The 12,334-nt window shown below is 36.3% G+C and overlaps 1 protein-coding gene across 2 annotated transcripts in view; it reads right to left on the bottom strand.

Moving 5' to 3' along the window:
• The window catches only part of BMPR1A (bone morphogenetic protein receptor type 1A), a 37,195-nt gene that overhangs the window by 7,953 nt on the left and 16,908 nt on the right, over positions 1–12,334 (bottom strand). For both annotated transcript variants that reach the window (XR_001865892.1, XM_017746306.1), the window contains exons 3-7: positions 4,988–5,150; positions 3,539–3,641; positions 2,924–3,023; positions 2,017–2,116; positions 1,043–1,187 (exon numbers count right to left, since the gene is read on the bottom strand). Coding sequence is in view for 1 of the 2 variants with exons in the window: in XM_017746306.1 (XP_017601795.1) it covers positions 1,043–1,187; positions 2,017–2,116; positions 2,924–3,023; positions 3,539–3,641; positions 4,988–5,150 (611 nt within the window). In the remaining variant the exon portion in view is untranslated. The remainder of the gene's footprint in view (positions 1–1,042; positions 1,188–2,016; positions 2,117–2,923; positions 3,024–3,538; positions 3,642–4,987; positions 5,151–12,334) is intronic.

Genomic DNA, 12,334 nt, shown 5'->3' with positions numbered 1-12,334 from the left:
GAGGAGGGAACAGCAGTTAACCAAAAGTACTTGGCCAGGCTACTTATCAAATTTGGATTGTTATAATTTTGATCCCATTGTAAAATTTGTTCCATGGAATTTTTCCACTATTTCAATTTTGGACTCATTATTGCTGCCTCCAAGGTATAAAAATAACCCCAGAAGATTTAAGTCAGCACATCTTCTAATTGAAGGGTATGTTCTCTTGCATTTTATTTCTGATTTATAAATAGTCATCTGTCTCACTGGCTAATTTTTATGCAAGTATTATATAGGATGGTGAAAGAAAAAACTATGAACAACTATCACAAAATGGTTTGGATTGGTAAGGACCTTAAAGATCATCTACTTCCCCCCTGCCATGGGTAGGAACACTTTCCACCAAACCAGGTTGCTCAAAGCCGCATCCAGACTGGCCTTGAACACTGCCACGGATGGGGCATCCACAGCTCTGTGAGCAACCTGTTCCAGTGCCTCAACATCCTCAGTCAAGAATTGCTTCCTATCTAAACCTACTATTGCATCCCATCTAAACCTACTCTCAGTTTAAAGCCATTTCCCCTTGTCCTATCTCTCTACATGCCCTTGTAAGAAGTCCCTTTCTGGCTTTCTTGTAGGCCCCCTTGGGTACTGGAAGGCTGCTCTGAAGTCTCCCTGTACACTTCTATCAGTCAATAAAAACAAAATCTATTTTAATGGTCAATGGAAACTAAGAAAATAAAATCTCTGAGTTCACTCAATTTGATACTTGTATTAGCCATTTCTTGCATTTTTATCTTAATGGCTGAAGGCTCTAAGTTTTCTTTAAATTTTGCTGACACCAACAGATTCTGTAACATACTCAATTGCGCACTTCATTTTAATTATGTGAAGATTGGCTTTAAACTTGTTCACTTTGTACTTCATCTTTCATCATAATGGCATATAAAATAATGAGCATTTTGTATGAGCAAACTGCTTTGTTCTAGGCATTAGATACAAACCAAACTTTGTACGTGATGGAGAGAAATCCAGTGAAGAAAAATCTTAGTTTATGATTTACCAACAGTGGCAGTCCTGATCCACTCCCAGAACTCTGTGACTGGTCAATAAGGTCTTTTAATGACTCCCCAGCTGGAATAAATGCTTCATCTTGTTCCAGGTCACGATTGTAACAGTGCCTCTTTGCCATCGACTTACAGTAATGCCTGCAAAAGTAACAGAAGTTAAGCTGAACTCCAAAACACTTAAAATATGTAGCAAACTGATCTAGGAGAAGAGCTATTTAAATATAGAAGTTTTCTCAAAAGAAAAAAGAGAATCAGATTTTACTGTATCTTTTTTCTTTTCCTGAAATTTAACTTCCATAGCTTTTTAATGTTAAGAAGCTGTTGTAATGCATGTACGGGTCTGTCAGTTTATTATGAGTTACATGGAAATCCAGCATTTTTAATACTCAGCTCTCAGCCAGTGTTACCAGCACAACATTGCTGATTTTGGTTTAAATGAACAGACAGAACCTCGAACCATGGCAGCTGAGGCTGACACAAGCAGCTTTCCTTGGAAACCTTTCCTGCTAGAACAGTGACCACTCCAGCACAGGGCTGCGGCTGACAGAAGCACCTGAATGAACTGCCATAGTTCAGCTGGACAATTACTTAGTTTTGAAACACAGCAGATAAAAGAAAATCTCAGAAGCAGGTGAAATTTAACTATTGAAAGTGACTGAACACCCAATGGCACAAAAAGCATGAAGATATTCCTGTTTACCAGCTGCTATAGCATCAAAGTTCTGTGTAGCTTACAAAACTGTAAATACTTTATAGCCAGGGAAAAGGACCAAATTCAGTTAAATTCTCTGCCATGAACATTTCATTTTACCTAGTGATGGAAACTGCTACCCACAGAAATGTGAAATTAAATTACAACTGTTTCTAATCTACATATGATTAACTGTGAACATTTGCAAAGTAACTGTTCTGTTTACACAGATTTGCAAAATTAAAAATGTTGCCAATAAAGAAAGTGCTTTCTTACTTGTAACAAAAGCAGCTAAATAAGATGACCATGACAATTATGCAGACTGCCATAGAAATCAACACTGCCATCCAACGAATGCTGCCATCAAAAAGTCCATCTATTTGACAAAAAAAAGAAAGAAAAAAATAGAAAGAAAAAAAGGAGAGTTTCCAAAGTCTATTAATTAAACATATACTGTAAACAGTTTATTTAGGTATGTTTTCATACACCGTGTATTGAAGTAAGTATTTATATCAGAAAAGCAAAGATAAATTCATTTGGATGATGATAACCAAAAAAAAAGAAAAAAAAAAAAAAAGATTTTGGAGTTGTTTGTTTTGGTTGACTCTTGCTGGTTAGAAATAGAAATTAAGGATTTAGAGCAGTAAGATTCTGAGAAGGTATAAAGCAACAGTTAAACCAGTATGACTTGCCTAGCAATGAATGAGTAAGCTCATGAAAACAAACTATTTTCACTGGGAACAACAGAAAGAAGAGAATGAGTTTGCAATAAAGAGGTGTTAACAAGGTCAGAATACTTCTTTTATGATGGCATTCATAATAGTAAAAGCACAGCAGAGATTAAGAAAAACTTTTTAAAAAGAGATCAGACTGTGGAAACTGAATAAAAACAGATCAGAATATCACATGTAGATGAAGGTATGAGCACACTAAAAACAAGAATAAAAATACCGTGAGTGACTGATGGAGGAAAAGATTAACTTGAAGGTGGCAAAAAAAGAAAAACTGAAAACAGAAAATGAAGTGTAGTACAGAGCTTCATACAAAAATTACTTCATAAGGGAAAAAACAGATCTGTGCAATACTGTAATCATATTTTCTCCTTACTTCCACTGTTGATCAGGAAAACCAGAACCTACACAGCATTTCTTAGTAGCAGTGTGAACATACAGGAGGTGTTTACCTGTACTATCAAGAGGTGGTAATGTTGGTTGCAAATCCTGATTGCAGAAATCCGTACGACAGCACTCAATCGTTCGACGTAACTGTGCTTTAGGCGAGTCCTGTTGAAGGAGAATTGGATACACATTTGGATTTTGAAGCTAAAATGGGGACAGGGCAGGGGATGCTACAGCTACAACATAGCACAGACAAAAGTGTAAGCTATTTTATTTAGAAGGCACTTCAACCACACCATTTAATGTATGAGATCACTCTGCAGTGGCAGACAGACATCATCTAATCTCTGAGTGCCTACTTTTGATCTTGCATTTTTTTATATTTCATGAAAAGCATTTCATTGAACGTTTTTTACTTGTTGAACAGAAATAGATGATTTTTACTTAAGTTGCTATTTCATACATGGGAAAGGTCTTGAGCTTAGTCAAAACCAGTTAAATCATATGTTAAATAAATACTGCTCTTAAGACAAAAAACCCAATTTCTTTAGAAGTTTTTCTCTTATACTCATCATAGCAGCACTATCTGCTTTAGAAACATCTTCAGAATGCCATATAAAAGAGGGAGAGGCATAAAAATGAAACCAAGTAAGGCATTGGTATAAATCTCATTTTGTCACCTTGCACTGGAAGTCTGAACCTTCATACTTCATGCACCCAGAAGCAAGCGTGGGCTCTCCATGTTCATCCTCCTCAATGATAGCAAAGCAATGCCCATTAGTTCTGGAATAAACATATCATGTGTGCTTTACCAGCATGTTTGTCATTTAATATGCAGCATTAGTTGACCATGAACCCATTAAGAATTCTAGAATGAAAACTTCTATAAAAATTCTTTTAACACAGGGGTTACCATCCAGGTTGAGAATAAAAGACTCCCACAGTATTCTCAAGTAGAACACTAGACAGATGCTCTCTCACAAAAATTCATTCATTCCCTCAACACAGATACTAAGGAAAACAAATTTAGAAATAATTTTGTTTACCAAAAATCTATTTACATTAATTCAAAGAAATGCAGATATGGAAAGCATAATGCCGTAAGATACCCTGCACATAGACACTGTGTTTTTAACTAATAGCTTTATTATCAGCATAATGGCCTATCAGTTACTAGGTCAGACAAAAACTAGTAAGGCCTATACTTACTGCACACACTAGAGGGCAATAAAAACCAATAAATAAATACCAAGAGGCTTGAAAGACAAAATACTGGAACGTTTTCTCAGCTCCAAACGGTTCGTAAGTTACTGCCTGTGTTTACATTTAAAAAGACAGCAGTGTTTATTCTACCTCCTTGGGTTCCATAAAAACTGCCTTATCTGCCAAGTGACACCTTCGAGAGACTGAATACTATGTTAAAGTGAAGACTCAGAGTACAGGAGCAAGTAATATGTTTTCAACTGTGTATATTAATTCTTAAGGAAGGAAACAGAAGGGCCTTGAACATGGAATTGCAAATGAAGAGAAAAAAAGGAAAAACAAGGAGTTTTCAGGACATGAAAAAAAACCACCTTAAGCAAGCACATAACCTGTGTGCATGAGTCTGTTAGGATTCTTAAGCCTATCAGAGAGAAAACTCCCCTCCTGTCACTCCCCTCCTGTCTCTACATGTCCACAGGCTTTTCTTTATTTTCCCCTGCCTTTCCTTCATAGTCTGTAACTATTGAACATGTAACAAGAGGAATTCTCAGGAAATGGCTATGTTGTTTACATTACCTTTTTGACTACTAGCTGAAGAAATAAGCAAACAGGTGGTTGTGTCAGAAGGCTTAGATTTGGGTCACTTAATACTCACCCAGTTGTAAAATATCACAGGGTTACTTAAAACCTCTGTCCTTCAAAGCCGTTGCTGGACTTAAAATGACCAGTTGCAAATGGTTCTAAGGTGTGGTGAAAACAGTATTGTTTACACAGAGATGACCATGAGTTTTAGCCCTCACAGAACATAATAAATTATGGTCAGATCACCTGAGAGAACCTTGGTCAGCCTCTAAAAGTAGTTTGCTCTCTCAAAACCCAAAATGATCCTCTTCAAAGAGCCTCTCTATGCTGAATGCAACACTTACATGCATGTGTTGTTAATAGCATCATCTGGACAATGTCCTGAGCAGTAGCACTTAAGAAAAGGTAAGGTGTCCTCTGGAGCAAGTGTTACTCCATTTGCTTGTTTCTTTTGGTCAGAATTTGTCTTCATTCCTGTACCATGAAGCATGCTGTCTAGCTTTTGACCTGGACATGAAAAAAATAACAAGAAAAAAAATGTCTGCATCTCTTTGATAACTGCTCAAGAGTTTTACAGGCAAAACATGACAACAGAGTAATTATATTAATAAAGAATTGAACAACCTCCTCTCCTTTGTCTCCTTGGGACAATCTCCTCTCCCAAGATTATGGTAGAAATCTGAGTTAATAATTTTATTCTAGAAATACCTAGCTGAAATATTTTGTACCTTAACAGCAGATCTTCCAACCATAATCCATATAAACAGAAAGATATTTTCTCGTTTTGAAGTAGGGAAGAAAATTAGTGGTGTAACTGGTTAGAGTTTTCTGAAGAAAGCTTCTCTCATTCATGTGTTTAGAAAACCAAAATGCTGACGGCTTGATAACCACAACAAGAATAATTTTATGCATGACTGAACATACTTAATATGCAATTTTCTAATTTTCTGAAGTAATTTTTTATAGATTCGCAGTCTCATGGAAGAGCAGTAATAACTCCAAAATCTCTTGGTTTTTTTGATCTCTATATGCATTAGTACTTCAAAACACAGCTAAAGTAAATCTTGTTTGCAAATTAAATTTCAGTAAATGACATGAACATCCATCCAAACAAGCTTTCACAGAATAGAAACAGGGCTACATCATGTTCCAAGTAGCCTTCAGTTTCTCAACAGCAGCAGAGTTAAACATCATTTGCTCTTGTTCATATTATGAAAGTGCTTTTGTGAATGTAGGCATTCAGAAGAAAACATCCATCTGTTTTCTTCTTAGTGAAGTACATCCAGAAAAAATTTAGGAACATTATCTGCCTCATTTGAAATATGCTATGTGATTACTATAGGAGATGATAACATCTTTACCCATCTCCCTCAGCTTTATCATACAAAATTTTACCAACAGGAAGTCTCTTTCTGCCCACCACCTTGGCTCTAAATCCTCAAGGTATGAACAAAATACAGATAGAAGAGCTGTGAACAAACTATCACCCACACTCATACAGATTATAGCAAGGCTCTGTGTAAGGCTCAGTGTGCAAGGTAAGCCAACAGCCAGTCAGGACCAGCAGAGGCTTTTACAAATTCAGTTATTAGTAAAAAAATGGAGGTTACAATAAAAATTTCAGTTTTTCTAAGGGAAAGAAACCTGACCAGGAAACTCATGGTCCCTTTCAACAGATTTGTGTGGCTTCCTGTCAAACCTAGCAAACACGAGCTGTTGAGTGATGAGAACGTTAGCATCCTGTTGTACCTTGCTTAAAACATGGGCAAAAAAACTTGATTAAAACCTTGTGCAGATACAGCCACCTGTATCACTCTACTGTAACATCTACTATGTCATTCAGACAAGTGCCCAATTAAATATTTGTGAAATTTGATCCTACTGTCCTGAAAACAGCAGACTTACAGATTTCCTCATCTGGTTAATACAGCACACCTAGTGCACTGTCCAATGCAGCAAAGTAATGCAACTGTGGTATTTTGGATACAACCAAGAGAATATCCTGAGAAATACACCATTTACCCAAACACTGAAATCACAGAGCAGTGTTTTATTTAATGTGGTCTTCAAACAACATTTCAGTAATGCCCAAGTTAAACAGTCCTGATATGTACAGACTGTTAACAAGAAACAAGATCTAATGCTAGAATAACAGTAGATTGTAGGTATTTCTGATTTAACCAAAAGGAATTCTGCACATATGAAATAGCTCCTCCATCCACCCCCCTCTCTTTCCACATATTTCTTCCCAGCATAAACTGAAAGGTAATTTTAATACTGTGCTACAGACATTACATGACATTCTGTATTCGCATTTAAGAGATCCTTACCTGCTCAGAGAAACAGGTAATTCTACTTAATATTTAAAGGAAAAGCCACTGCATATGTACCAATATGGTCTTTCTAATTTTGTTGAATGACTATGGCATCTTTCCCAACTGATGTTATACCCCCCCCCCCCCCCCTTATCTTCAGGGACATTCCACACGTTAAAAGTCTTTATGGTACTTTATGATCAGCATCTTACAGTCACTCATCCATTTTCCTATTCTGATCACTGAATGCAGTATTTTTTCAGCTTATTAGAGGAGAAATCCAAGAAACCCTTAAAACATGGCTTCTCCTAGCTCAGAACAGAAAGAACAATATTTTTTTGCAGGTCTTGCATCTTTTAAAGCAGTATAATTCTCTGCAAACTAACACTGAAGCATGACTACAAGAATACCAACCTTTTATACTATAAGTGACATGAAATACATTTCTCCTCTTCAGTTATTATGATGGATTGCATTACAAGATTTATGAAGAGTAGATACCAAATAAAATCCAAAATAGATAACTGTATTCTCAAAGAAACAGCATCTTTGTCTTTTGTACAGTTTCTATAGGCAAAGATTTTTATTCAAAGCACAAACAGACTACAATTTCATTATTTTTGTAATGTGAAACTCCATAGGAGCCTGCTTTCATCTTACAGGTAATACCTGCACTGCACAAAGAATGGGGGGAAAAAAAATATCACTCTTGTATTTTTACTCTCTAAGACTGTAAAGAGAACTCTTCATAGACAGGAGTTTAAGTATCCAGGGAAAAGAATAGGAAAATTTTGAGGATACTTGGGATTACTTCAGGAAACAATTTTTAATTGTCTCCACCTAGATATTATCCCTAACTGTATCCTTTACTGCAGTACTGTAATTCATCCTCAGCACTTCAAGACAGGTTAGTGTCCATCTTAAAGTTGGTAGGTATGGGGATGGTAGTCAAACATGGAAAGACTTGGCTTCCATCCACCTTAGATGTTAAGAGGGCAGATGAAGGTCCTGAACTCACAGGATACTTCACTGCTGTTTTTCCTGGTTAATAGATACTGAGTAAATGAACAAGAGAGAGCTAAGGATAGGCCTAAGGAACATCTTCCTCCAAGCTTTATCTCCTCACCCCCAGAGCTCCAGCTCTCAGACATTCACACTCAGACATTCACATCTTCCCCCTGGGAGCAGGACAGTGAAAGAGAGGATCATGTTTTAGGGATCTTGTGACACTACACTACTTGATGATGTAATTAATCTCTTCTTTTCCATGATACATGCAGTTGTCACTCTGCAGTACAGCTAAGAAACATACATACACAAATCTCACATAACCTTCAAATGTGTGTCATATATTGTGCTCTGAAATGCAGCACCCAGAGACTTCAGGCACAGCAAAGCTTCCTTTCCACTATTTCCTAACCTCCACCTGCAAACTGCACAGAGCTGGTGTGGCAAAATAATATACACGAGCAACAAATTAACTATCACACACTGGAGGGCTTATTCAAGATCCTGGCTCACTTCTGGCCTGTTTATCCAGCCTTGGGAGCTACAGCATCACAGACTTCTAAACATGCAAACTGCTCTGTAAGGTGTATTTTACTGCATTACAAAGTTACAACATTCAGTGAAATATCAGAGTAATGGTGGACCATTCTCCCCTCTTAACTGCAACAGTGTAAGATGCTGATGAGAAAAAAGCTGATGAGACTTCAAGTTCTGACTTTGTCATTTGCTCAGCCCCATCATACACTGCATTCAATGTAGATTACTAGAAGTGTGAAAAACTGCTACAGATATGACAACACTTAAATGGTTTTCTGTTTAAAATTGAACCTTATTTTAATAAAATAAATAAAAATTACAAAAGTTAATAATAAAACAGATTGTTAAAATAGAACAACACCCGCCAATATATCATATCCAGCCTTTGATCAAAAAAGATAAATTATTCAAAGCAGTACTTTTTCCAATCCCAGAAAATAACTTAAGACTATAAAATGTATTTCAAAGAAGCACAGGATATTAAAAATCCCACTGGGTTAGAAACCTAAGTCTACTTGAAAGCATGCTTCAAATGTGAATATTAATATGGATAAAACTTAAAAATGTACTGTGCGTGACACTGCAGTGTTACTAATCACTAAAACCCGAGTTAACCTGGTTGCAACTCAATGCCAGGAGACAGATATAATTTCATTAAGTCTTCTGATCTAAGAAAAGATTTGTGTAACTCATAAAAAACCAGCTCTATGAAATGCAGAGACAGCAGCAAGTGAAAGAACACAAACACAAAAGCCAAATTGTACCTGCAATTTTTAATTAATTGTCTCCTCTCTTTCTCCACAAATAAAGGTCCAATATGGCCCATAGCAGTAAAGTTGTTTGACAGCTTTCTAAATTCATAATACAGAAATTGGCCATAAAAACATTTCTATTCCAGACTACATTATCCTTAAAAGGGATTTGTCCTAGCAGAAATACAGTGCTAGAGGCATTTCTTTGTAGCTACTCTGATGCATGCTTGTAAACGCCAAGAAATTCAGTATTTAAGTAAGAAGAATCTGTCAGAAGAGCCCCTTCACCTGCCTCCCTGCTGGTACTGACGCTCAGGCTCACCCACACTGTGCTCTTTTCATCAAAGATGAAAGTTGTACCAGTGCTCTTTATGTTAGATATGCCTTCCTTATGAAAAAGACATACCTTGACATTTTTTATGTGGTAGTTTTAAATTACTTTTTCTTGCTTTAGGATGCAGATACTGCAAAATCCCCCACTTCAGGAAGCACATTTCACCTTTCTGCTTATCAAACTTTCATAATGATTTAACATGTTCTGTTATGAATTAAACCTCAGTACAACTGACACAGCTTGAATTACTAGCACTTGCTCCTAAAACACAAATTTTTTTTAAAAATCAGAAAAATTGTTATGAGTGCAAAGAAAGTATCTTAAATGCTTCTGCTAACTGTGTTTGGCATTCTAACCATAATTCTCCCTACAGTGCTTTTTTATATATCAAGGCTGTGATCTCCAAAGACCAGGCATGTTAAAGGTAGCTCCACCTAGCAGAACTGGTTCTTAAAAATCATAGCATGTTCCCAGACTACTGGTTTAAAACCTTTCTCCTGCCCTTCCAGCTCTCCCAGGAGCTATACCAGTGTTCAACACAGACAGGCAGCCCCCGCCTCCTCTACTTCCCAACCCACAATCCTCAGCCTCTTCACCCACTTCCCTTCCCCACAAGTCACTTCTGAAGACTATTCTGTTCCTATGCACTCAATATAAAAGCCAGAGACATGAAAATTTTGTGTATTTTACTTTTAAAAAGTACTCTGCATTCTAACTTAAATTAAATGGACTTTTAAAGAATAAAGTTACTTAAAACTAAATGCAAAATTCTAATAAAGAAATAGATCAACTTTTAATAATCCCTTGGAAGAACTTTAATCAGACAAATTCATAAGAACACAGTTGCTGCCCATATTTTAAAGACAGATGCAGCCGTTAATAGGGGAAATCACCAGTAAAAAGAACTAGTGTTTTCAAGTAATGAATTGGCTACTGACAACTGGAAGTTCCTTCTATAGCTTTTAGAATTTTGTTTCAGATTAGTTTATACATACAAATTCGATAACTATTTCACCTGAAATTGAGAAAATGCTTAAGGGCTTTAAAATATATCTTAATATATACCTTATCCATATCAAGTATTTGAATAAAAGTAATTAAGAGGCATGAAATAAAATCAACAGGTTTTTTCTTTTAGTTCACTAACAAACTGTGGAAACTTTAAGTCCATTTTAATATTTAATATCAACACTTTTAAAATTTGACTTTTAATAAAGCTTTATACATATCAAGTGCTATTAATACATTTTTAGTCAACTAATTTACAAGGATTAAAATGCTGGTCTTCTGTGGTGTCTCTGAAGAATACACAAAGGTGTGATGAACCACATGGGAAGTAAACTGCCAGCAATGAAGTACCGAATTTATGAGAACATATTTAAGTAGATGTTAAGCACTTTACTACTGTTACAGATATTGATCAGACGTGCTCATCAATGCACTGTAACAACAAAGAAAGGACTCTACTCGGAAGCAAAACTAGTCCTCTGAACGAAAAACCTGCCCTAGTGGGAAGACAAAGCCTGTTTAGTGCAGTCACAACTGCAGCTGAAGCTGAAACCCTCTTGCCTTAGATCAGAAAAAGGAGGTGGATGAAGATGCAGAGCAAGTGATAGGTTTAAAGCTATTGCAACCACAGCAAGAAAGGAAATACAAAAACGTTTTAATGGAAGAGGCTGCTCTTAAATCTGGCCATCTGCACCCCAGGCTTATTTCTGACTATTGCTCAGTGTAAGTGAAGAAGACCCAAAGCTATAAAGATACAACCCAAAGGGTAACCACTGGGTCCCCGTGCTGCATAGTACCATCCTGAGAAACTGCAGCTATTCACCAATAATGCCATGGAATTGCCTCTGGTTTCTGTTGTTATTGTAAGAATATTTTCACATTAATCAACACATGCAGCCACTTGCTTTTTCAGGTTACCTGTTAAGGAATCTGGTATGTATATATACATGCAGTTATACAGACACACTTGCTTTTATCATTCTCTCAGGTCTCGGTAAGCTCTGAAATTCCTAACATTCTGAAGAAGCCTCCAAAAAAAACCCCAAGAGAGCAAACCATTAAGCTGGATGCCAGACACTGGAAGTACACACACTGGTTTCTACTTTCTCAGCTTTTTCTTCCTCTTTCTGTAAATCACACAAATCCTCTTAAATTCTTCATAATGAATCTTTCTCACCTCTGTTGATTGTTTTACGATGCATTTTTCTAACATCCTGCATACATTTTCCTTGTTCAAACTACTTTTTCAACTGTTCATAGTTTTCACTTTAGATTGTCTCTTTCCTATAAAAATTTTAAACGTTTTATTACTATGACCTTAATTCTTTCCTCCCCCATGAATCTAGGGAAAAGCAGAGAGACTTGACTGGTTTTTGCCTCACCACCCCTGGAAACCAAGTATATTTTGCACATTTGCAGAAAAGCCCTTAGGCAACCTGCAAAGAACTAACAACATTTCACAAGCTCAACTCTTCCATAGTTTCAGAACTCCCTCAGTATTGATTTGAAAGTCAGGAAAATTTCTAAGATAAGGCAATTTCTTCCTTTGAAGCTGAAAAATAATTTTCAGTCTTTGAACTTAATTTATCTATATTACTTACTGAAAGTTATTTACTGAACTGTTATTAATCAACGTGATCGTGGAAGGAGTTAATGTAATTTAATTTTAAGCTGCTAGAAGACCTGTATATTTGTATTATTATTTCGATTTGTATCTAGAGAGAAAAAAGAATCCTT

Source organism: Corvus brachyrhynchos, unplaced genomic scaffold (genome assembly GCF_000691975.1).
Source record: "Corvus brachyrhynchos isolate BGI_N302 unplaced genomic scaffold, ASM69197v1 scaffold279, whole genome shotgun sequence".
In the NCBI taxonomy this organism is placed as follows: Eukaryota; Metazoa; Chordata; class Aves; order Passeriformes; family Corvidae; genus Corvus; species Corvus brachyrhynchos.
Note: the sequence above shows the minus strand (reverse complement) of the source record. Positions and strands in the feature narration are given on the sequence as shown.